A 26,059-nucleotide genomic window follows, 5' to 3' on the forward strand; every position below is an offset into this window, starting at 1 on the left:
CCCCAGCTGCGTCCTCAGAGCTTGCGCAGACCAGCTGGCTGGTGTGTTTACGGACATATTAAATCAATCCCTATCCCAGTCTGCTGTTCCCACATGCTTTAAGAGGTCCACCATTGTTCCTGTTCCCAAGAAAGCGAAGGTAACTGAGCTAAATGACTATCGCCCCGTAGCACTCACTTCCGTCATTATGAAGTGCTTTGAGAGACCATATCACCTCCACCCTACCTGACACCCTAGACCCACTCCAATTTGCTTACCGCCCCAATAGGTCCACAGACGACGCAATCGCAATCACACTGCACACTGCCCTAACCCATCTGGACAAGAGGAATACCTATGTGAGAATGCTGTTCATCGACTACAGCTCAGCATTTAACATCATAGTACCCTCCAAACTAGTTATTAAGCTCGAGACCCTGGGTCTCGACCCCGCCCTGTGCAACTGGGTCCTGGACTTCCTGACCGGCCGCCCCCAGGTGGTGAGGGTAGGTAACAACATCTCCACCCCGCTGATCCTCAACACTGAGACCCCACAAGGGTGCATTCTCAGCCCTCTCCTGTACTCCCTGTTCACCCATGACTGCGTGGCCATGCACGCCTCCAACTCAATCATCAAGTTTGCAGACGACACTACAGTGGTAGGCTTGATTACCAACAACGACGAGACTGCCTACAGGGAGGAGGTGAGGGCCCTCGGAGTGTGGTGTCAGGAAAATAACCTCACACTCAATGTCAACAAAACAAAGGAGATGATTGTGGACTTCAGGAAACAGCAGAGGGAGCACCCCCCTATCCACATTGACGGGACAGTAGTGGAGAAGGTGGAAAGTTTTAAGTTCCTCGGCGTACACATCACGTACAAACTGAAATGGTCCACCCACACAGACAGCGTGGTGAAGAAGGCGCAACAGCGCCTCTTCAACCTCAGGAGGCTGAAGAAATTTGGCTTGTCACCAAAAACAGTCACAAACTTTTACAGATGCACAATCGAGAGCATCCTGTCGGGCTGTATCACCGCCTGGTACGGCAACTGCTCTGCCCACAACCGTAAGGCTCTCCAGAGGGTAGTGAGGTCTGCACAACACATCACCGGGGGCAATGTCACAGGAAGGCCAAAAAGATCGTCAAGGACAACAACCACCCGAGCCACTGCCTGTTCACCCTGCTATCATCCAGAAGACGAGGTCAGTACAGGTGCATCAAAGCTGGGACCGAGAGACTGAAAAACAGCTTCTATCTAAAGGTCATCAGACTGTTAAACAGCCATCACTAACATTGAGTGGCTGCTGCCAACATACTGACTCATCTCTTGCCACTTTAATAATTAAAAATGTATGTAATAAATGTATCACTAGCCACTTTAAACAATGCCACTTTATATAATGTTTACATACTCAACATTACTCATCTCATATGTATATACTGTACTCTACTGCATCTACCATCTACTGCATCTTGCCTATGCCGTTCGTCCATCGCTCATCCATATATATTTATGTACATATTCTTATTCATTCCTTTACGCTTGTGTGTATAAGGTTGATGTTGTGAAATTGTTCGGTTAGATTACTTGTTAGATATTACTGCATGGTCAGAACTAGAAGCACAAGCATTTCGCTACACTCGCATTAACATCTGCTAACCATGTGTATGTGACAAATAAAATTGGATTTGTTTTGATTTGCTGATCATGGGCCTCTATACGCCTATGTAGATATTCCATAAAAAATCAGCCGTTTCCAGCTACAATAGTCATTTACAACATTAACAATGTCTACACTGTATTTCTGATCAATTTGATGTTATTTTAATGGACAAAAAATGTGCTTTTCTTTCAAAAACAAGGACATTTCTAAGTGACTCCAAGCTTTTAAACGTTAGTGTATATGTACATATTACCTCAATTACCTCAACAACCTCGTACCCCTGCACATTGAGTCGGTACCGGTACTCCTTGTATATAGCCTCGTTGTTGCTATTTTATTGTGTTACTATTTCCTGATTTTCTTATTTGCAAATTTTTCTTACTTTTTAACTCAGCATTGTTGGGAAATGGCCTGTTGTATTCGGCGCATGTGACAAATAAAATGTTATTTAACGACTATTTGCGGGCAGTGGGTTCAGAACAACAACGACAAAATGGTGAGGAAATTATACCTCCACCGAAAAGGGCCCTTGGACACTGGAATGGCAAATGGGCATGTGCTCTGCACAGGTAGATGCCTACCGGTACACGTGCCTACCACAGTACATCACCCCTGAAACCTGCTGTCTGGGTTTGATTGAATAGAGGTGTTAGTGAGGGACAGATGGTGATGTCTAGATCATCTTCACATCTCATGTTGATATTGAATTCATTTTTTTACCAACTGCTGCATGTGTCTGTTCAGATGTGGGAGAAAGCCATTGAGATGGGTAAACAGCTGGCAAAGATGCACGAGAACCAGATGTTTGACTTCATGGAGATTAGCCAACTGCTGGTAAGACGATTTATCTTCTGCTATCGTGCTGTAGTCTGAGATTTATTCAAAATATTGTCACTACTGATTATAGATGTTTCTTTAAAAACATGCAAAGTAAAACTAAAAAGTATTAAAAAGGCTTCACCAACATCGCAAGAAAGGGATTGTCAATAGCCCACTGCCAATTTAGTGTGAGGCCTTTTCAATAGGACCAGGTCCAATGCTATACTGGCATGCTTTTCAGTGTTCTCAAAGGCTAGGAGTTAATTACATACACCCCTTGAATTTTTCCCTAATTTGTTGTGTTACAGTCTGAATTTAAAATGGATTCAATTGAAATGTTGTGTCACTGGCCTACACACAATACCCCATAATGTCAAAGTGGAATTATGTTTTAGATTATTATTTGTATTAATTAAAAATGAAAAGTGGAAATGTCTTGAGTCAATAAGTATTCAACCCCATTGTTATGGCAAGCCTAAATACATTCAGGAGTAAAAATGTGCTTAACAAGTCACATAATACATGTCATGGACTCACTCTGTGCAATAATAGTACTTAACATGATTTTTGAATGATTACCCCCATCCATACAATTATCTGTAAGGTCCCTCAATCGAGTAGTGAATTTCCAGCACAGATTCAACCACAAAGACCAGGGAGGTCTTTGGGTAAAAATTAGATGGGTAAAACATTTCAAAAGCAGACATTGAATATCCCTTTGAGCATGGTGAAGTTATTAATTACACTTTGGATGATGTATCAATATACCCAGTCACTACAAAGATGCATACGCCCTTCCTAACTCAGTATCCAGAGAGGCCTAGTTACAGTTTTGACTTAAATCGTCTTCAAAATCAATGAGAAGACTTGAAAATGGCTGTCTAGCAATGATCAACAACAAACTTGACAGAGCTTAAAGAATTATTTTAAGAATGTGCAAATATTGTACAATCCAGGTGTGCAAAGCTCTTAGAGACTTACCCAGAAAGACTCACAGTTGTAAACACTGCCAAAGGTTATTCTAACATGTATTGTCTCATGGGGTGTCAATACTTATATAAATGAGATATTTCTGTACTTAATTTTCAATTAATTTGCAAAAAAAATGTATAAACATGTTTTCACTTTGTCATTTTGGGGTATTGTGTGTAGATGTGTGAGAAAAGACATTTATTTATTCCATTTTGAATTCAGGCTGTAACACAACAAAATGTGGAATAAATCAAATGGGTATGAATACTTTCTGAAGGCACAATACAATGCGAATTAATTGTTCAAGATACATTGTCAAAGGCTAGGATAACCATGTCTTGTCTAAGACAGAAGGTAATTTCAGCTAGCCCAATCCAAATAGTTGAAGAAAAAAACTATTAATTACATCAGAAAACAGAAGTTGAGGAAATGGGGAAGAGATAAGAGTTACTGCCAACAGTCTCACCCATGCACTGCCGGTTGACATACTGGCATCTGCCGTTAGGAAGTAATAGTGAATGAATTATGAAGTGATACTCTATTTTATGTCATATTTTTGTAAATACTGTGTCATTATGGTATTCAACCGTTCTTCGCTGCAGTGGAGTGGTACAAAAACGGTGTTCTGTCACACTGTGCCAGACAATCTATGTTCATTATGGATCCTTAAATTCCACACTGAACCATGTTTGTGTTTGTTTTTTCTACAGTTGTAATTAGATACCACAGTATGTTGTATGTTGTCTGTGTTCCTGATTGTGGCTTTGTTACTCTCTCTGCTGTCGTCCACAGAAACAGCAAGCCCAGTTCTATGAGAATATAATGCATGCCATGCGGCCTCAGCCAGAATACTTTGCTGTGGGATACTATGGCCTTGGATTCCCCACTTTCCTCAGAGTGAGATTATTAAATATTTTCCTAAATTCAGCCTATATAGCACATTTCAAGGTCTGTCTTATTCACCAGAGATTATGTGTTAATGTGCCTTTTATTAATTTTACTTATGGCACGCTCTATCAAATTAAATGATAGTCAATTGTTTTAATAAATGTTTCACAATGTATTCACGACTTACCCAAAAAGACTCCGCCAAAGGTGCTTCTACAAAGTATTGACTCAGGGTTGTGAATACTTATGTCAATTCGTTTTTTCTGTATTACATTTTCAATAAATTGGCAAAAATGTCTTACATTTTTTTCCACTCTGTCATTATTGTGTGTAAAAATAAATGTAACCCATTTTGAATTCAGTCTGTAACACAACAAAATGTGGAATAAGTCAAGGGGTAATGAATACTTGTCTTTGAATGGATTTGCCCCTTCAGAACAAAGTGTTCATCTACCGTGGTAAGGAGTACGAGTGGTTGGAGGACTTCAGTCTGAAGCTGCTGTCTCAGTTCCCAAACGCCGCCAGGATGACCAGCACAGCGCCCCCTGGGGACAACATCTGTAACTCCCAAGGACAGCGTATCCTTTAGCCCTCTTGCAGCATGCCCTCGTTCTCCCAGCTATTTAATGCTATTTAAATGTTAATAGGTGTTAATGCTTCTAATCAGGACATTGTTCATTTTTACCTTTCTCAAGGACACAGTTTTGAACCTGTAATCCACTGGTGCCTCAGTCTCTGTTTACCTATAGCACTAGGGATTAGTTTTAGTTTTTGAATAATATACAGTCCTATCCTTAGCTGCTCTTCACAGACATCCAGTGTTTTACAGTCAAGCCAGTCCTTACTGTGCCCACCCAGTTCAAAGACAAGGGGGTTCCTGAGCAGATTCTAAAGTAAGGACACAACAGTTTGTGGTATGATTAATTTATCTTACATATGCATTACATTGTTGGTCCCTCTTCCTCTCCTAGCTACTACAGAACCAATGAAGTGGACCAGTTCCAGTATTCCAGACCCTTCAGGAAAGGTGCAAAGAACCCAGACAATGAATTTGCAGTGAGTACCTTAAACACAGCTTTGACAGCCACACCATGCTGCAAAGTCCCAACAAAGCCAGATCCCTCCATTTATACTAACACTCTTGTCTTTGAACATTGCTAAGGAACTCAGGAATTTAGCTCTTTTACTTAGCAGTTAAACACAAGAGGTTGTTGCTCAAAATATCTGTGTTAACCATTCCTGCATATTTTCTGCCTCATGTTACAGACCATGTGGATCGAGAGGACAACTTACATCACGTCCTATTACTTCCCAGGGATTCTCAAATGGTTTGAAGTGAAGTCCATCTCTGTTGTAAGTTCTCTCAGTAATGATGATGACAAGCACAGTAAGACAAACTTACTGGTGTTCATGTGCTCTATGTTTAATCTAAACACAGTTGAGTACTCTGCTACCACCCATAGCAAATAGTTCCTACTCTACCAATTTGGGCTTCTACACTTCAATGCCTCCTCACCTCTCCTTGCTTTTCTATTGGTCAGGAGGAGATCAGCCCCCTGCAGAATGCTGTGGAAACCATGGAGATGGCCAATGAGAAGCTCAGTAACCTGGTGCAGCAGCAGGCCTGTGACAGCTCCACGTCAGTCCACCCACTCTCCATGATGCTCAATGGCATTGTTGACCCTGCCGTCATGGGTGGCTACACCAACTACGAGAAGGTTTGACTTCCACTATTATTTTGTAGGAGGTTAAATCCTTTCCAATTTTATCTCACATTTCAGTGAAGATTTGTTACCTTATGTTCTTATTTTCAAATCGAATCAAATTGTATTAGTCACATGCGCTGAATACAGCAGGTGTGGACCTTACAGTGAAATGCTTACTTACGAGCCCCGAACCAACAAAGCATATAAAAAAATAAGAATAAGAAATAAAAGTAACAAGTAATTAAAGAGCAGTCGAGGTAATTGAGGTAATATGTACATGTAGGTAGAATTCTTAAAGTGACTATGCATAGATGATAACAACAGAGAGTAGCAGCAGTGTAAAAGGGGTGGCTATGCAAATAGTCTGGATAGCCATTTGATTAGATGTTCAGGAGTCTTATTGCTTGAGGGTAGAAGCTGTTTAGAAGCCTCTTGGACCTAGACTTGGCGCTCCGGTACCGCTTGCCGTGCGGTAGCAGAGAGAACAGTCTTTGACTAGGGTGGCTGGTTTCTTCGACAATTTTTAGGGCCTTCCTCTGACACCGCCTGGTATAGAGGTCCTGGTTGGCAGGAAGCTTGGGCCCAGTGATGTACTGGGCCGTACGCACCTTTCAGTCTCCTGAGGGGGAATAGGTTTTGTCATGCCCTCTTCACGACTGTCTTGGTGTGCTTGGACCATGTTAGTTTGTTGTTGATTTGGACACCAAGGAACTTGAAGCTCTCAACCTGCTCCACTACAGCCCCGTCGATGAGAATGGGGGTGTGCTCAGTCCTCTTTTTCCTGTAGTCCACAATCATCTCCTTTGTCTTGATCACGTTGAGGGAGAGGTTGTTGTCTTGGCACCACACGGCCAGGTCTCTGACCCCCTCCCTATAGGCTGTCTCGTCGTTGTCGGTGATCAGGCCTACCACTGTTATGTCATCGGCAAACTTAATGATAGTGTTGGAGTCTTGCCTGGCCGTGCAGTCATGAGTGAACAGGGAGTACAGGAGTGGACTGAGCACGCACCCCTGAGGAACCCCTGTGTTGAGGATTAGTGTGGCGGATGTGTTGTTCCCTACCCTCACCACCTGGGGGTGGCCCGTCAGGAAGTCCAGGATCCAGTTGCAAAGGGAGGTGTTTAGTCCCAGGATCCTTAGCTTATTGATGAGCTTTGAGGGCACTATGGTGTTAAATGCTGAGCTGTAGTCAATGAATAGCATTCTCACATAGGTGTTCCTTTTGTCCAGGTGGGAAAGGGCAGTGTGGAGTGCAATAGAGATTGCATCATCTGTGGATCTGTTAGTGTGGTATGCAAATTGGAGTGGGCCTACGGTTTCTGGGATAATGGTGTTGATGTGAACCATGACCAGCCTTTCAAAGCACTTCATGGCTACAGACGTGAGTGCTACAGGTCGGTAGTCATTTAGGCAGGTTACCTTAGTGTTCTTAGGCACAGGGACTATGGTGGTCTGCTTAAAACATGTTGGTATTACAGACTCGGTCAGTGATAGGTTGAAAATGTCAGTGAAGACACTTCAGTTGGTCAGCGCGTGCTCGCAGTACACGTCCTGGTGATCCATCTGGCCCTGCGGCCTTGTGAATGTTGAACTGTTTAAAGGTCTTACATCGGCAGCGGAGAGCGTGATCACATAGACCTTCCGGGAACAGCTAGCGCTCTCATGCATATTTCAGTGTTATTTGCCTCGAAGCGAGCATATAAGTAGTTTAGCTTATCTGGTAGGCTTGTGTCACTGGGCAGCTCTCGGCTGAGCTTCCCTTTGTAGTCTGTAATAGTTTGCAAGCCCTGCCACATCCGACGAGCATCAGAGCCGGTGTAGTACGATTCGTTCTTAGTCCTGTACTGACGCTTTGCCTGTTTGATGGTTCGTCGGAGGGCATAGGGGGATTTCTTAAAAGCCTCCTTGAAAGCGGCAGCTCTGTTATGGTAGCTACTATTTATTGTGACCATATGACCATATGTCCCAGTAAAAAATGTTTTTATTCCACCCCCTTTCTTTCTCTGAAGGCGTTCTTCACTGACACCTACATAGATGAACACCCAGAGGACCTTGAGAGCATTGAGGTCCTCAAACATCTTATTGCCCTCCAGGTACAGTATATCCTCATTCTCCACTTGTTATTAAACCTGACCTTAGACATGCAGTACATGCCGTAAGAACAGAGGCTCCTCCCTCCTCCTCTCCCCTCAGATCCCTCTCCTGGCTGATGGGATCCGGATCCACGGGGAGAAATCCACGGAGCAGCTGAAGCCCTTACACAATCGCCTGCTCACCTGTTTCTCTGACCTGCGGGAGAGAGTGGAGAAGCATTACGGCGTCATAACCCTGGTCAGTTGCCAGCAGCAAACTCAATTTAATGTTAGAGGGTGGCAACTTTAGCTATTGGCTCCTCTGACTGCCTCCCTATTAAACTCCCCTCATTCAAAGCAGAGTGTACATTATATAAATCTTTCTTTAGGCACTCCATTGCTGCTAGTGTTTTGCCTGTCAATCCACTCATCCCCTGCCAAGTTTCCTGATGATGTTTAATCCCATTTGTGTGTCCCAGCCCTGCTCTCTGACTGAGAGGAAGAAGAGTCGCGTGGGCTCAGTAGTGATTCCCTACATCCTGTCCTCCACCCTGCGCCGCATGTCCACTGTCTCCATCATCTCCACCACCTCCTCAGGCCTCTCCAGCGGCTCCGCCTCCTCTGATGGACCCTCACGGCGCTCCTCCTCACAGGAGTCAGTCCTTCACCTCCTCCTCTTTCCTCCTTCCTTCTCCCTCCTCCTCTCAGTAGACAGTCCCCCTCCTCCTCCCTTCTCCCTAGCTGTGTTTCTCTCTTTGTGCTGCTCTGGTGGTCAATTTGTGTTGCTATGTTTGTAAGGATTATTTGTCTGTGCTTTTCCACATTTCACAGTGTGACATTATCTGAAGTCTTGCACATGCCAATGAATCCCTCTAACTGTACACCCCCCCACCCCCCATTTCTCCCACTCTCTCTTTCTCTATCTGTCCTGATATCCATCATCAGTTCACTGTTGTCCCGTGCCACTGCCAATGATCGCCGGGCCTCGATGTTGTCCCGCTCGGAAGATGACAACCGGATCGGCCGAAAGAACAGAAAAGAATGGAGTGTGAGCAAGTCACAGGTTTTGGTGGAGAGACAGCCAGACATAGATGAGGTAACTTAAACGGTTTTTGGGCTCATAAACAAAGGCAACAAAGGTGTAATTTGAGAATGTAAGTAATTACCCATGTACTTGACTGATTTCAAGGAGGGCTGTATCTTTGTACTCTATTCCTTAGCAGACCCTTCCAGAGAAGCAGCAGAGACCCAAAAGTCTACAGTTTGGGGACCGTCGCATGACCCTGTCTCTGTTCCAGGGCGTCTCTTCTCAGCTCAGCCTTGGCAACCCTCTCAGCCCCCTGCCAGCCTCTCCTCACACTCCTCGCAGCTCCAGTACGTAGCTTAACTACGCACAAAGGATACCTTCAAAGCAGCCTATCCCAAACAACCTTTTAGAGATACATACCGGTTCACCCTGAACACAGAAAAAGTCAACTGCACAGGCATAGAGATCAACCCTGTATTGGATCCATGCCTCGTACACACACAGTTTTACATGTCATGCTGCCTAAAATATGTGTGTTTTGTCACTCTCTCTCTCTGCAGGTTATTCATCTCTCCTTGAAGATAATGATGCCATCACTGACACTCCTGGGACACCCCCACCCATGCCACCAAAAAAACATCCCCACGAGATGTTTGACCTCTCCCAAAACTCCTCTGAGGTACCGCTAGACTGAAAACATCTATATTTTTTGTAAAATGCACATTGTGAAACAGATTATTTTACAAGTTTATTTTTTACCCTGGTCTCTCCATAGTTCCTTCCTCCTCTGCCTCAGAAAATTGAAAGCAAGCCCCCTCCACCTCCTCCTAAGACCAGGAAGTCTATGTTCCCCGGCTCCTACGAGCACAGTCCTCAGTGAGGATCCTCCACCTGCTGCCTGGGATGGCTTGCTTTATTTTGTGGTACTGTAGCACTTTATTATTACAGAACTAGTACAGGACCAGTACTAATACCTGTTATGTACTTCAGAATTACATGTCAACAATTTATATTGCTGATACTTACGACAAGTAAGAACCAACCAACTGGTTCTTGTGGTGTATGTGCCCTGTGAATATCTAAGAAACAAGCATACAGTTGAAGTCAGAAGTTTACATACACTTAGGTTGGAGTCATTAAAACTCGTTTTTCAACCACTCCACAAATTTCTTGTTAACAAACTATAGTTTTGGCAAGTCGGTTAGGACATCTACTTTGTGCATGACACAAGTAATTTTTCCAACAATTGTTTACAGACAGATTATTTCACTTATAATTCACTGTATCACAATTCCAGTGGGTCAGAAGTTTGCATACACTACGTTGACTGTGCCTTTAAACAGCTTGGAAAATTCCAGAAAATTATGTCATGGCTTTAGAAGCTTCTGATAGGCTAATTGACATCATTTGAATCAATTGGAGGTGTACCTGTGAATGTATTTCAAGGCCTACCTTCAAACTCAGTGCCTCTTTGCTTGACATCATGGGAAAATCAAAAGAAATCAGCCAAGACCTCAGAAAAAGAATTATAGACCTCCACAAGTCTGGTTCATCTTTGGGAACATTTTCCAAACGCCTGAAGGTACCACGTTCATCTGTACAAACAATGGTACGCAAGTATAAACACCATGGGACCACGCAGCCGTCAGTTCGCTCAGGAAGGAGACGCGTTCTGTCTCCTAGAGATGAACGTCCTTTGGTGCGAAAAGTGCAAATCAGTCCCAGAACAACAGAAAAGGACATTGTGAAGATGCTGGAGGAAACAGGTACAAAAGTATCTATATTCACGGTAAAACGAGTCTTATATCGACATAACCTGAAAGGCCACTCAGCAAGGAAGAAGCCACTGCTACAAAACCACCATAAAAAAGCCAGACTACGGTTTGCAACTGCACATGGGGACAAAGATCGTACTTTTTGGAGAAATGTCCTCTGGTCTGATGAAACAAAAATAGAACTGTTTGGCCATAATGACCATCGTTATGTTTGGAGGAAAAGGGGGGAGGCTTGCAAGCCAAAGAACACCATCCTAACCGTGAAGCACGGGGGTGGCAGCATCATGTTGTGGGGGTACTTTGCTGCAGGAGAGACTGGTGCACTTCACAAAATAGATGGCATCATGTGGTAGGAAAATTATGTGGATATATTGAAATAACATCTCAAGTCAGGAAGTTAAAGCTTGGTTGCAAATGGTTCTTCCAAATGGACAATGACCACAAGCATACTTCCAAAGTTGTTGCAAAATGGCTTAAGGACAACGTATTGGAGTGGCCATCACAAAGCCCTGACTTCAATCCCATAGAAAATTTGTGGGCAGAACTGAAAAAGCTTGTTCGAGCAAGGAGGCCTACAAACCTGACTCAGTTACACCAGCTCTGTCAGGAGGAATGGGCCAAAATTCACCCAACTTATTGTGGGAAGCTTGTGGAAGGCTACCCGAAACGTTTGACCCAAGTTAAACAATTTAAAGGAAATGCTACCAAATACTAATTGAGTATATGGAAACTTCTGACCCACTGGGAATATGGATAAAAGCTGAAATAAATCATTCTCTCTACTATTATTCTGACATTTCACATTCTTAAAATAAAGTGGTGATCCTAACTGACCTAAGACAGGAAATCTTTACTAGGATTAAATGTCAGGAATTGTGAAAAACGGAGTTTAAATGTATTTGGCCAAGGTGTATGTAAACTTCCGACTTCAACTGTATTTCTGAAAAAGTAGTAATAACGGTGACCTTAACACATTTCCCAAGGGACTTTGAAATGTTGTTGTATATATTTTATATCACTGCTAGGTAAGGGAATGACCAAAGCTTCAATTTTGTCTTTTGTCATTATGTGTTAGAATCACACTGAACTGTTCATAATTTCCGGTGCATTCTTCACAAAAAAGCACAGGCAATGACTGCATTTTAATGTTTTATTATGTGATATAGCTAGGTGAAAACCTTTTCATTAGAATCACTATTACTGATCAAGGGCAGGGAATGTGTGGTATGTGATTCACAACTGGTTTCAGCATGCACAGGCTTTGATTCTGTTGTTGTTGATTATATAGTTTACATCTATGGTTGCGTCAGCACTGACCTGAAATGACAGTAAATGCCGCCCCTTGACGTTTTGGTTCTAATTACCCCGTCATGGTCACAGTACATAGTACATGCATAGTAGTCCTTTTTGAAGGAACTGAGATTTTAATCAAAATGGCATTTTCCCCAAATCATAGAATCAGTAGTATTTGCCTAAGATAAAGTCAAATTGAATAACCTTGACTGACTCATAATACTGTGTAGCTATGCATTAAATCAAATCAAATGTAATTTGTCCCATGCTTTGTTAACAACTGGGAAATGCTTACTTACGGAGCCTTCCCAACAATGCAGAGAGAAAAAAAGAGAAATAATAGAAAAATAATAACACAAGGAATAAATACACAATGAGTAACGATAATTTGACCATATACACAGGGTACCAGTACGGAGTTGATGTGCAGGGGCATGAGGTAGTTGAGGTAGATACAGTATGTACATATAGGTAGGGATCTTACATAATTCTGTGATGTAAGCACACTAAGATATGCAAGTACCTCAATGATATCACATTCTTTAGAGACATGCACTGGATTGAATTAATGTCAATTTGATTTTATTGTATATCTTTTTATTTTATTTTTAAGAACAAACTACTTTGTATCCTGACCTCTTGCTTTCTATACAAATCAGCTTAATCTATTTCGTTGAAGCAAGTTCTCATTTATGGTAGAGAGAGAGAGAATGTTTTTTGTACAGTTTTTTCAACAGAACATTGTACAAATGGCAGCAACATGCTGAATGTGAGTACAACTTACATTTGAAAATAAAAATTGTCAATACTAACTAAAACACAATAAAAAACAGATGTAGGCAATGAAAAATGTACAAATAATGTTCATCATCAACTGTTAAGCAGGCGAACAATGGCTGGGATGGCGCTGCAACGGAGACACTCAGTCCTGCAGTGGATCAGTTAAGTTGTGGAGTGGGTCAGGTGTACACTAACAGACGACCGTTTAGAGCATATGGTGGTAGGGATCGGATTGCGAAGGATCTTGAGACTCCCTGCGTCTGTAGAGTGATGGTAGGTCCAGATTGGTACATGTATCGGAGTAGGAGGTGTAGTCTGCCCATGATGATCTGTACTGCTCTTCTCTGGACCCTCTCAATGGTGTCTCTTGGTTAGCCCCGAATGCCACACTGGAGCAGCATATTCCACCGCTGGTCGGATGTAGGTGGTGAAAACCGCTACCAGGTCCAAACTCAATAATCTGTTTAGAGTTGATGTGTTTTTTCTTTCCAAGTCCTGGTGCATTTACTAGTTTCATTTGAGGCTTTTATTGATTCATTGTTTAATTGAATTATTTCAGTGATAAAGGTTTAAATTTAATTGTTATGCACTCATCAACCAATTTGAGTTAGACAGATAGAAACCTGGTAATTTACATATTGTCTACTTTCAACAGTGAACATTTAAACTTTATACATTCTTTATACATATCAATATATACATTCTATACTTTTTTTAAATTCAGTCTTATTTTTTTATGCAATGCTCCCTTTTGTCTGCTGAATTGCTCATCCATGCATGTGATGTACTTCAGAAATTACAGGTTTGATTTATATAGTGCAAGAATGAATCTTTTATTTTCGAAGGGAACTAACCTTTTTGTATGAGTTTTTCTAACAATGATCAGAACAGATATTTGTAAAGAGATTTATAGCTATGTACTAGCATGAAGATGTAATATACATTTTTGACCAATAAAACTTGTAAAGCCGACCAAACAGAAATAAATAATTTAATAAATGTTATTTGTTTGGTGACTTGTGTTTGTTATAATATGTATGCTGATGAGGTAAAATGTTCAGTTGAAATGAAGGAAGTATTGTTACAGAAGGCTAAACTCTCAGCCTCTAACCTGTCAGCAGAAGTTCTTAGAATCATTATCCTATACTCATCTATTGCCTTTATCATCCCTTATATCTCTTATCAAGGACATAATAGGCACTAGGCGGGACATCATTATAGCTTCTTTGATCAATAATTGTGATAAATGCGATGATAATGTAGGGCCTCAGCGTCTGCTGAGATGGTTTGACAATGAGATCGTTTTCACTCTGTCACACAAAGCCTAATTTTCTTTCCAGTAAATAGTGAGAGAATTTATGTCTGTCAGTAATTTCATTGTGATACCATCGGTTATGCATGTTATACATATGATTCTGTTTCAGTTATATTCATGCTTTATTTGTATATTCTATATTGAGAAGAACATTTATTTTTTTACGTAGCATTAGCGTATATGTTGAAGTGGACTTAAGTAAAACACAATAATGTTCCCCATATGTGAAAGCAGTTTGTTTCTGTACAGTAGTGTGGGCTGGGCTGGGGAGAGAGGTTTATTGCGTAGTTTATTGCAGTAGGGCCTGTGTGATATTTAGCTACATGTTAATCTGGTCTGCTAATGGCCTGTTCCTTCCTGTCAGATACTGGGGGACAGGATATCACTCTCCCTGCAGTCCCTTCGTCACATGGCCACAGACTACTGTAGGGATGCTTCCAGGCTGGCCTGTGATGTGTGCTCATCCATGGACGAGTTTAGCTGGGCCGGGTTTTTACCGTCAACATTTACCCATATCTTCTTGGACATAAACAACATTCCTGACCACATGCCATTGACAGACATAAGTAGACTTGAGTGCAGCTGACTGATAATAAATGCCCCTGTGTATCTCCGTATTAGACTTCACTAGATGGTGCTAGAGGGAATGTAGCGGTGGGGTATTTATTGTCAGTGTTGCCGAAATAGGACGGATGGTTTTCACATATTTTAAGAGGTGTAAAGTAACTAATTACAACTACTCTTGTTTTCAAAGTATGTAATTTAACTTCTACTTGAGTAAAATTTCATTAAAGTAACAGTACTTCTACTTGAGTAGGATATTTCAGTACTCTTCCACCCCTGAGTGAGTGAGGGAAAGAGTGTGTGGGTGAGTCAGTGAATGTCGGCCGGTCCTATGGACATGTAACAAGTATCAGAGGGGTGAAAGAGGGATTGAATAGGTGAAGGATTAGACATGTTTATTTATGGAGTATATTGAAGTCTGGCAACTTCATTGTTTATGTACTTTGGTTTTATCAATACATTTTAATTGCTTTGAATGTTTAATTTATTTTCAAATGTTAATAGTATATTCTTTTTACAAATCCTTCATTTTTTACCTTGTAGCAACTCATAAATTCCTTCTGTACATTTACATTTAAGTCATTTAGCAGACGCTCTTATCCAGAGCGACTTACAAATTGGAATGTTCATACATATTCATCCTGGTCCCCCCGTGGGGAATGAACCCACAACCCTGGCGTTGTAAGCACCATGCTCTACCAACTGAGCCACACGGGACCATGTTCATACATGAAGTTCCTCTCTTCCTTTTCAATTTAATGCATGGCAAAGATCATGTGTAACAACTTTCAAGTAACCTTAGCGAAAGTAGCTAATTATTAAGGTTTTTATATAAAGTAGTAACTCAATTACTTTCAGTCGGAGTACTTTTTAAATGGGCTACTTTTTACCTTTACTTGAGTAGTTTTTTTTACACCAGTAATTTTATATCTACTTGAGTAAAATGTATTTAAAGTAACAGTACTTCTACTGGAGTAGGATATTTCATTTCAGTATGCTTTCCACCCCTGCATATTTTCCTTAATATTCTAGATGGTTTGTGAGCAGAGATTATACAGAATGTGTATGCAACCACTATACATCACATCGTATAGATTTTCAGCAAATATTAACCACCCTTTCCAAATGCAGTTTGATTGGTAGAGTGTCTTGTTTGGTTGTTATCTAGTAATGACCTTGGTATAGATGTCAAAGGAATATACAGAACCATAAGAATCCCATTCGCTATGCTCTCAGCTGAAAAAGATAGAAACTGACACTGGATATCAGCTATTGAGATGAGAGAAACAAAGGCGAAATAGAGGCATTTATTGTAGGCTATGGCAAAGCCCTATAATGAGTAGCCATGATATTAATATGGACTGTACATCTTTTAATCAATATCTATAATGGCAAAAGACATAGGTTATTCATGAATTAATAACTACACCACATTGAAATATATTCTTAATTATATTGAGAAGAACATTAAACAACAGAGACAGGGCTGTTAGCCCTGTTAACACATGGAACCTAATGATGAAGTTAAGTGGTCATACAAGCAGATGACTCTAAATCCATACTATCCAAACATAATCATGCAAATGATTAATTGGATTTATATAGCGCTTTTCTTCTAACAGAGATACTCAAAATGCTTTACATAGCAGGGGGAAACTCACCTCATCACCATCAATGTGGGTCACCCACCTGGGTGATGCACGGTGACCATGTTTGTGCCAGAATGCTCACCGCAACATGTTAAATGAATGTACCCAAGGCCATTGTGGCTACCCTGGTCTGACTCAGTGTTTGACTGTGTGAGCAGAGCTGGGTTTGCGTTTGGTCTCTGGCACCTTTAGGCAGGACAGACAGGGAAACTCATCCAGGCCAACATTGTAAGAGTGGAGGAGAACCTTCCAGAATGTCTTCTTACCGTAGATAAGAACCAAGGCACTGAAAGTGGTATAGATGGAGGTGAAGAGAAAAGAGAGCAGAATAGCATTCTCTTTCTTCACCGTCACCTGATAGTACGCATATAGATCAACCACCATGAAACAGAGGAAAACAACCACCAGGGCGAGGGTCATGCGTATCACCCGCATCTCAGAGCCCAGCTTGGGTGCGTGGGAACCATTGCTACTGGCCTTCATGTGCTGGAGATGGATGCCCAGGTGAACAGAGATGGAAATGCAACACTTTACCATCAGAACTCCCGGTAGGATGTTAGAGATGACTAGATAAACAGTGTTATAGATCATGCCAGGGGTGTCATTAGGGATGATGGAACCGCAGTCCTTGTTTTCCGATGTATTGTTCTCAGGGACGAGGACAGTCAGCATGGGCAGACACGTGCTGAGACCACACATAGGGATGACCAGGACCACAGTGGTGACGTGCTTCAGGATGGCCTCCTGGATCTTGGTGTAGCAGTGGATGGGCTCGATCACTAGCTTGGTGCTGTAGTAGAAGGTCAGGAAGGAGGTGGTCCACATGATGGTGAACTTGAGGCTGAACACTGTCAATATCATTATGGAGTAGAACAGCTCTTCCAGTCGGCAGTCTTTGTCTATTTCGGTCATGGTCATCCAGAGATAGCAGAGCAGCTGGTGAGCTCCATTGGCCAGGGACAGGGCTGTGATGATGGTCTCACAGGGGGTCCAGTGTTTGTTCTGCTTATAGCTCTTCAGGCTCATCAGGAAGATGAACAGGTTGAAGAACATGGTGAGGACGGCCACCAGGCCAGTTATGACCCAGATAGCCACCTTATTAGCTCCTTGCATGGTGCTGGTGGTTCTTTAAACAACGTCCACCAGCTAATTTTTAAGGTGCGTTCGAGATTGAGGGGGAGGTAGTGCTCGAATGTTTCAATACCATATTTTGCAAGCTTTTTTAATATGGCATTTACTTTCAAATTCTTCACTTAACACAGACAGTCAAGGGTTTTCTTCATTTGAATCAGCCCAACACATAGCCAGGAGGTTTCTGTTCTCTGTAGAAGAAATGTACAAATAGAAAATTAACTGAAAAACATTTTAAAGTCCACAAGGGTAAGGTAAGCAATTACACCATGTTGAGTGTGGTTATTTTGGATGCAGCTTTACCTCAGAAAAAGATCCCTTTGCGTTGGTTATCTTGGTTACTAACTTGAAATAGGTTGTCTGATTCAAAATCTTAGCATTGAAGATGAAAATATATATTTTTTAAAAGGTCAAAAGGTTGGCTTTTAGAAGTTGCCTGAAGATGTTGACTGAGAACGGCATCGTAAGTTGAGGCACAGACCCTTTGATTTCAGAGTAGCCTGATTGGAATTTATAGAGAAGCATCAAACTCTATTCACAATAGTATTTGCATGGTGGGGATGGCAAAAGGCAGTGGTGGCAGGGTATTTCCATGGGCCTGGGGTGAAGATGTGTGTATATCCGGTGGAATTACTGTACGAGAAGTACTGCAGCATGACAGGTTTGCCAAACCACAGATACTGAACAAAACCTCTCAGGCAGGAGGTCCAATGTCCATGCAAATGTACTTCCTGGAGCTATGGCCACAGATTTACACATTGTCCCACAAGGTCAATTTACGTATCATAAAGGGGGCAACCTGCCTTTGGCTCACCTTCAAATTCTGTGTTAATTCATCACTTTATAGCAGGGCTGTTCAATTCTGGTCCTGGAGAGCCGAAATGCTTCAGTACCTGGTAGTTAATTCCACTCACCTGGTGTCCCTTGTTTGAATCAGTCCCTGATTAGAAGGAGAGTATGAAAACCAGAAGTGTTTTGGCCCTCCAGGATCGACATTGAACAGCTCTGCTTTACAGGGTAAACCTTGTAAAGCAATAAAGCCTTCTGCTTGGCAAGAGCACAATGAAAACATGCTTATTTATTTGTGGCAGGCTTGAATCTATACTGAATAAAAATATAAACGCAACATGCAACAATTTCAACGATTTTACTGAGTTACTGTTTATATAAGGAAATCCGTCAATTGAAATAAATTAATTATGCCCTAATCTATGGATTTCACATGACTGGGCAGGAGCGCAGCCATGGGTGGGCACGGGCCCACCCACTGGGGAGCCAGGCCCAGCAAATCAGGAGTTTTTTTATTGTCCCCAGCACAATGTGCACCTGTGTAATGATCATGCTGTTTAATCAGCTTCTTGATATGCCACACTTGTCAGGTGGATGGATTATCTTGGCAAAGAAGAAATGCCGACTAACAGGGATGTCAACAAATGTGTGCACAACATTTGAGAGAAATAAGCTTTTTGTGCGTCTGAAAAATTCCTTGGATTTTTTATTTCAGCTAATGAAACACTGTACATGTTGCGTTTATATTTTTGTTCAGTATAGATAGAGGAGTCTAAGTCACAGGTGTCAAACTCATTCCACAGTGCCAAATGTCTGCGGGTTTTTGCTCGTTCCTTGTCCTTGATTGATGAATTAAGGTCACTAATTAAGGTCACTAATTAAGGTCTCAATTGGTTGTCTCCGGCATAATTGAAAGGAAAAAACAAAAACCTGCAGACACTAGGCCCTCCACGGAATGAGTTTGACACCCCTGCTATACTAATGCTGCGTTCAAAACTACTGGGAGCTCAGAACTTGGAAATCTTAGACATCCGACTTCAGTGCGTTCAAACCAACTTGAGAAAAAAAAACGAGCTCAGACTGGGACAAATCGATTTCAACGGTCAATCCAACTCGGGGCCTCTTTCTAGAGCTCCGATTTCTGACCTGAAGATCACTGACGTCATGATTTGACCTCATATTTTTCAGAGTTTCCAGTTGTTTTGAACGGGGCAGTAGATCCAATATTATGCTCTATGGCAGGGATGTCATGGTGGGCCTAGTGTCTGCTGGTTTATGGGTTTTCCTTTCAATTAAGACCTAGACAATCAGGTGATTGGAGTTCCTTACTAATTTGTCAACTTAATTAATCAATCAAATACAAGGAAGGAATGAAAATCCGCAGACATGCGGCCCTCCGTGGAATGAGTTTGACACCCAGAGATCCTTGCAGACATTCCACATTACTTCTACATAGATAGAAAAATTCCTTTGATCATAGACTTTCTGCAAGATTTTCTCCTCTACTTCTGAAGCCAGTCTGCTTCATACTCTTGTTTTCTACCAAAATCAATATCATATTCACATATCTGACTGGCACACAATGTTATTCCATCTCATCATTAAAAAAAAGATTTCCAACGAAAGTCTGTCATTCAAATCTGCAGCATCACTAGTCAAAATGAGTTCCCTCGTGAATTTGGCTTGGCGTGTTGAGGGTGGGGTCATTTGCTTTTTTCAGTTGGTGACACAGATTAATCACATGTTTGATAAACAAGTTCTTAGTAAAAAAAAAAGAAAAGAAAGTGCTTTATTGTGAAATTATAGAAACGATGACAAACATTTTAGTTACTTGTCTCCTGGGCAAATTAAAACATACATAGATTTTTTTTAAAACATACATCTGACACTCACTGCATACATACACTTTAAATATAACCTTTTTTCTCATTTGCAAAATCCTGATTTTAGCTACACGTGACTAAAATATTATCCATTGCACTATTGCACCAATAGTCCCCAGGCTAAGCTTCGGGTAGAAGTGGCTGGGAACAGAGTATGTGAGCAGAGCGTTCCCAATTCGACTGGAGCGTGATTCCCAAAGGCTAGAGCGTAGGGCTTTGCTCCGGCTCCAATTTCGCTCTCACTTCACGAGCTCAGGCCAGTAGCACTCACTTCACAAGCTCAGGGCATGCCCGGCCCAGCATGCATTTGCAGCCTACTTGTGTGCTGCTGACTATAGCTACTATCATGGAGTTCGCTAAATATTTTCAAAAAGTAACTGATGAAACACACAGGCGCTTAATAAAGGTGACTTACCAAGACGAGGACCAAGAGCAAGAGAGGGAGTGCGGTGATATAGTGTCCACAACTAAATAATCATTGTGGAATCTGAAAAGACACGTATTCTGAAAGTATGATTGTGTACTTACTACATGCACATGCTAAAAGAAAGGAACGAGGTGGGTAGATAACTGTGTCATTGTAGCAAAGTATTTCTAAACAAAAAATCTGATCTCTTAAACCTTAAGTGTATTTTTGTTCTATTATCTATACAACAGGCCATAATTGATTTTGGCCCAATAGGCCTGGCATATTCCCACATTCAAGCAGCTTTCCGTTTTGATTGGGTTATTTTGCCTAAAAACCTTTAGGCCTACCTATTGCCCAGCAAGAGTGGCCTAAGGGGTGTTTAGCATCCCCAGTAGCTCTGCAAGTGTGGGGAGGGTATTCTCCGCTGCTGGCTGGCTCTCTATGCACCATGCATGAGCCTGAAGCCACAGACTGGCCAAACTTGTATTTCAAAAAATTGAAAGGCATTAATAGGTCATTTTTTGGTATATTTTGTATTTAATTCTAAGTAAGTCACCGCCTATATGTGCAATTAATAGACTACAACGATTTAATACAACAAAAGGTTGCTCTTTATGTCCCTACCAGCCTATTGTGTCGCACTCGCAAATGCTTCACTATGTATTTTTTGACTATAGCCTTGAAATAATTGAAATTATTTAGCCTAAATAATTCATTTTCGTTCCTTCTTAGGCTCCCTGTCTGGATTTCCAACCGCTCAACTCCCCTCACATGCTCTGGCTGGGAACGAGAGTATACATAAAACATATCCTTTAATAGAGTACCACAGTATGAATCTTAATACCCATAAAAACTAGCGGTCAAACAGGGAAATGGTTCCAATCGTTTTTCCTCCATTGTTCCCATAGGGGATTTTAGAAACACTTCAAATAAGGGCTGTGTTTCGTGTAGGCTTACCCTGGCGTGACATTTTGATAACCGTGTAAATGTCTCTTGGACAAGGTGACTTTTATCAATATATTTGCCTGTATGTGGCTATCATAAAGAACTACAAATACCATGATGATCTGAACAAAACGGCCGAATCGAGGCAAAGGTAAGAATCTCTCGATTAACTATCTACATGTTAGCTAAATGTAGAATTGAAAAAATTACTTTAAACTGACAATTCTGTGAACTGTCTTGTGCAAGTTTTAAAATTGACACATTACCTGTTAGCAAAGGTGTCAGGAGCTTGCACTGATTTGTAGTCTTGCATGATGTCTACTTTTGATGCAAATTAGCATTTTCAAACAGAGAAAATAGAGCCAAATATTTTGATAAAAGTCCACTTGTCCGAGAGAGATTTAAATGCTTATCAAAACGTCGCGCCAGGGTAAGCCTACACAAAACACAGACCTTATTTTAAGTGTTTCTAAAATCCCCTATGGGAAAAATGGAGGAAAACAATTGGAACCATTTCTCTGTTTGACCGCCAGGTTTTATGGGTATTATGACACCTCATCTGTGGCGGTCTATGCCTGCATGTGATAGCTGTTTATACTGAAGTTTGGTAAAATGACCTAAAACTGACACTTCAAAAATGCAATGAGGTTTCTTATCCCAACCCAAATCATTGTTACACAGGGTAGCCATAACTGCTGTCATATTTCAACAGAGGAGGGGCCTGCTGCCCACTGGGTGCGGGCGTGCCTTTGCTCCTGTCTGTGTAGATGCTGCTGTGGCCTGATTCTGTCCTCTTGGGCTGGCCCTTTCTTACGGAGCTGTAGACCACCCCGGGGTGGGAGCGGTAGCCTAGGACCGAGCGGAAGCTGGAGTTCCTGCTGGCGGGGCGACTCTCTGGGGCTGGGGCATCCTCCCTGGAGGGCAGGGGTAGGGCCACGGAGGAGAAGCACAGAAAGGTAGGAGTTCAATTCATTTTCCAGTTTGTCTGCTGCAGCATGTAATTCTTGGAATGTATGGAATGTCATATTTCATACCTGATTTCATGGGCAACCTCCTTCTCATAGCGACGCTTGTGGCAGCAGCAGACCAGAAGCCAGATGAGAAGCAGGAGGAGGAGCAACAGTAGCAGGCCACCAATTACAGCACCCACTATGGTCCCTGCCTTGTTGGAAGCTGAAAGGTCCTGATATTCAGACAGGTTCCAAGGAATAGGTCCACACATATGCACCGTTCTCACTTTCTTTCTCCCAATTAAAAGGATTAAAGAGATTTGTGGTTTTAAACTTACGGTTGTATGCGTTCAGGGTATATTTACACTGCTCTTTGCCAACAGGATTCGACACCACACAAAGATAGTTTCCCATGTAGGTCTCTGAGTGATTTCTTATCTTCAGCTCTCCAGTCTGAGAGTCTAAACAAAAACACAAAGACAATCACTGCCAGCTACAAGCCACACCTCACCTCAGTATATCAACATGTACAGTACAGTAGATCTATGGTTATGTGTGCCATGTCTTATCTAGAGGCTTTGGTTCTTGGTTCCTACTTTGTGTTGCTGTGGGCGGGATGGCCCCTCCACTCTCTCTAGTCCAGACATAGTTGACGGGGATGGATCCCACGGAGGATTTGCATTGGAGGGAGACATCGCTCCCCTTCTCCTCGCCACCTTCAACCCAGCACTTAGGCATTGATGGAGGGACTGGTGCAAGAGAATAGAGGTAAAACAGTGTCTTTGGAAAGATTTCCTTTGATGTACTGTACCAGGGGTGCAACTTTCACTGGGGACATTGCATTTTTGTCCCCCCCCCAGTTTTATCATTGGAATGTGATACAAAACGAAGCAAAGGTGTGCTTTAGGACCATGCGGACACCTCCGAGTGGTCGGATAGGCTGTTTGGTGTATTTATCTGACTGGACAAAAAAATATATATAATTTATGTTTCCCCCGCTTCTAAAACCAAAGTTGCGCCCCTGTACTGTACATATGCATTTTTGCAACCAATAGCAAAATGGGCCATTGTGTAACTTGTTGATTTCTTCTCAGTGTATTTCCACCAGAGGAAATTGGGTATATTGATAGGAACAAATGAAAGAGGTGTGGCTGCTGGATGGAAGTATCGGAGATAACAAGGCGTTAACAGGGTGTTAACATTCCATCTCAGTGAGAGAGCAAATTTAAAAACAGGGGACACAGGACAGTGGAATGATGAAACTGGTAAAACAGAAACCAGTCTGGGAGGGGCGGCCTTCCTCACCCTTCACTGCCAGAGTGACTTTTCGCATGTCGACACCCGGCACTTTCTTGACTTTGCACTGGTAGGTGGCTGTGTCTGAGTCCTTCACTGCAGAGATGGAGACGGATGCGTCTCCCCGTGTAGGGGTTCCTGTGAAGTCCACCCTGGTAGACAAGCTGGGGTCCCCATAATGCAATGTTTTCCCTCCTGAATAAGATAAGATCTAAGAGAGAGTCAGTTCGATGACAAAAACTACACAACACAAGTATTGATAACACATATTCAGAAAACGTTTTTTTACTGAAACAGTGAGAATAAGATCTCCAAGACTAGTCTGACCTAAATTATATGAGTGGATGTTAAGACTAACATATTCATTTGATAATGCATGTTTCATCTCCAAACCCTCCCCATAAGTTATCCATATCAAGGATCCCCTCTGTGCCCTGCTCTGTAGTCTCACCAGCTGGTCTTTCTGGGTCATGTCTGGACGGACGTGCAACCACTCAATGTCCAGTTCTCCTATGTCAGAGGGGTCAGAGATGAAGGTGCACCCCAGCGTGACTGTCTCCCCCTGGGCTTTCTGAATGGTCTGAGGCCCTGTGGATGTTATCTTAATACCCTCTATGACATCTGAGGGTTCAGAGAAAAAAACACATTCAGGTTTGACACTTACAAAGAACGTGGAGTCCCTCAGGCAGGGACAGACTAAAATGACAACTTCTAAATGGGGAAAAACTGCATTAGCAGTTCACAGAAGTGTAAATGCATTTCTGATAAATTTGATATATCCAACATGCAGGTACATGTAGGACAGACACTGGCTATTGGATGCAGCAGAAACTGACGTTGTTATGACCTGGGACACTGTCTGGGCTCCACCCCACTACTGTTTACATTGAGCAAAATAAACCTGTTGCGTAGGAATGTACAGTCAATGCCTGTCACACAGGCACATTTTACATCCCCTGACAAAGATAAATGGACAGAAAAACCTTGATATGAATTCAACTGAAATGTGGTCTTGTGCAGTGTAGGCTAGAAGGGCCCAACATAATGGATAGCATGGGGAGACTAGGTTAGGAAACCCTGATTTATTTGACAACTCACCTGTGTTGAGATAAACTGTTAGCACAAACATCACAGCCAACTGTAGTCTTGAGTATGTAAGGCACTTTCGCATAGTGACCATATTGGTAAACCTGTATGGCACATCAAGAGAAATATGATTACAATTATTAACTGAATTGTTTGAATGTGTACTTCCTCATTGTGATTTTAATCTAGTTTTATGGAGGAAACATTACTCAGCTAACAGATATGTAGTCTTTATCATGCACTGAAACTACAACGATAAAATATGCTCACTCTTTCTGAGGGGCACTCTTTCTGAGGGGGATAGATAACCCTGGACAGAATGGCATATGTCCATTCTGTCCAAGACTAGGGGAGGAAATACTACAAGAGGACATATACTCTACAATATAACCAACTGTATTTTTACATAAGTGTTAATTATCCCCCTCTCCAACTTAATGGCTGTTGCTGAGTGAGGAATTTGTATATTTAACACTCGATTATATCAGCTCATATTTAAAATATTTTAACAGTATTCAAGACAACAATCAAACAATTAATTAATACAAATTACCTTTCTGATCAGCAATATTCCAAAGGTAAAGTCGTTTCCAAGAGTCCTGACAGACTGAAACAGCACAAAACCTTTGCTTCCCTTCCCTTCAGTTGCTCTCACCTGAAACTGTAACCTCAGGTCACACCCTCTCTATTTGCATACAGTCCTTCCTCTGCTTCTTCTTCTACGGTATTATGGCGGTACGCGAACATACGTTAGAGGTGCATGCCACCACCTATTGTGTGTGCTGTGTATCAGCCTACTGTTTTGGGAGTGTGAATTCATAACATTTTGTGACACAGAAAGGGGAGGAAAAAAAGGATGGGAAAAGTGAATAAGAAATTGCCCTACCAACTAACCCTGTACCCATTAACTTCTTAGCGCTAGGGGTCAGATTTTTTTTTATTTTTTAAATAACGTGCCCAACGTAAACGGACATTTTCTCTGGCCCAGATCGTAGAATATGCATATAATTTACAGATTAGGATAGAAAACACTCCAAAGCTGTCAAAATATTGTCTGTGAGTAT

General features: G+C 41.9%; 3 protein-coding genes and 1 long non-coding RNA gene across 5 annotated transcripts in view; 2 read left to right on the forward strand and 2 right to left on the reverse strand.

The window, feature by feature from the left end:
• The window catches only part of LOC139576830 (dedicator of cytokinesis protein 5-like), a 56,925-nt gene extending 42,943 nt beyond the window's left edge, over positions 1 to 13,982 (forward strand). Inside the window, exons 38-51 of one of the 2 annotated variants that reach the window (XM_071403351.1) lie at positions 2,391 to 2,480; positions 4,230 to 4,334; positions 4,762 to 4,903; positions 5,137 to 5,218; positions 5,297 to 5,381; positions 5,592 to 5,678; positions 5,867 to 6,043; positions 8,041 to 8,124; positions 8,225 to 8,362; positions 8,583 to 8,758; positions 9,049 to 9,199; positions 9,324 to 9,477; positions 9,691 to 9,809; positions 9,906 to 13,982. In XM_071403351.1, the coding sequence (XP_071259452.1) occupies positions 2,391 to 2,480; positions 4,230 to 4,334; positions 4,762 to 4,903; positions 5,137 to 5,218; positions 5,297 to 5,381; positions 5,592 to 5,678; positions 5,867 to 6,043; positions 8,041 to 8,124; positions 8,225 to 8,362; positions 8,583 to 8,758; positions 9,049 to 9,199; positions 9,324 to 9,477; positions 9,691 to 9,809; positions 9,906 to 10,010 (1,695 nt within the window). In that variant the 3' untranslated portion in view covers positions 10,011 to 13,982. The remainder of the gene's footprint in view (positions 1 to 2,390; positions 2,481 to 4,229; positions 4,335 to 4,761; positions 4,904 to 5,136; positions 5,219 to 5,296; positions 5,382 to 5,591; positions 5,679 to 5,866; positions 6,044 to 8,040; positions 8,125 to 8,224; positions 8,363 to 8,582; positions 8,759 to 9,048; positions 9,200 to 9,323; positions 9,478 to 9,690; positions 9,810 to 9,905) is intronic. The other variant, XM_071403352.1, reaches the window with a different exon arrangement.
• Positions 13,983 to 16,641: 2,659 nt separating this feature from the next.
• Positions 16,642 to 17,676, reverse strand: tas2r202 (taste receptor, type 2, member 202). Its single transcript, XM_071400264.1, has one exon. It carries the CDS (start codon positions 17,617 to 17,619, stop codon positions 16,642 to 16,644), a length of 978 nt encoding a protein of 325 aa, XP_071256365.1. The 5' UTR covers positions 17,620 to 17,676.
• Positions 17,677 to 20,197: 2,521 nt separating this feature from the next.
• Positions 20,198 to 25,674, reverse strand: LOC139576832 (coxsackievirus and adenovirus receptor homolog). Its single transcript, XM_071403353.1, has 8 exons — positions 25,549 to 25,674; positions 25,008 to 25,099; positions 24,361 to 24,530; positions 23,919 to 24,120; positions 23,210 to 23,362; positions 22,952 to 23,074; positions 22,698 to 22,836; positions 20,198 to 22,577 (listed from the first exon to the last, which is right to left on the reverse strand). The coding sequence occupies exons 2-8, from the start codon at positions 25,087 to 25,089 to the stop codon at positions 22,337 to 22,339; spliced, it is 1,110 nt and encodes a 369-aa protein (XP_071259454.1). The 5' UTR covers positions 25,090 to 25,099; positions 25,549 to 25,674; the 3' UTR covers positions 20,198 to 22,336.
• On the forward strand, positions 22,484 to 22,950 carry LOC139576833 (uncharacterized). The gene is made up of 2 exons (XR_011675181.1): positions 22,484 to 22,619; positions 22,728 to 22,950. It is a non-coding gene; the product is annotated as an uncharacterized lncRNA (long non-coding RNA).
• Positions 25,675 to 26,059: the final 385 nt, after the last annotated feature.

This window comes from Salvelinus alpinus, chromosome 5, assembly GCF_045679555.1.
Source record: "Salvelinus alpinus chromosome 5, SLU_Salpinus.1, whole genome shotgun sequence".
Taxonomy (NCBI): Eukaryota; Metazoa; Chordata; class Actinopteri; order Salmoniformes; family Salmonidae; genus Salvelinus; species Salvelinus alpinus.

Bases quoted from the DNA above. Each gene is read 5' to 3' on its own strand.
- LOC139576832 (XM_071403353.1), bottom strand. From the start codon at position 25,089: ATGGTCACTATGCGAAAGTGCCTTACATACTCAAGACTACAGTTGGCT. The intron at 23,363-23,918 runs GTGAGGAAGGCC...CTCTTGCACCAG, and splicing joins AGTCACTCTGGCAGTGAAGG to TCCCTCCATCAATGCCTAAG. The intron at 23,075-23,209 runs GTAGGAACCAAG...GTTTTTGTTTAG, and splicing joins CCCGCCCACAGCAACACAAA to ACTCTCAGACTGGAGAGCTG.
- tas2r202 (XM_071400264.1), bottom strand. From the start codon at position 17,619: ATGCAAGGAGCTAATAAGGTGGCTATCTGGGTCATAACTGGCCTGGTG.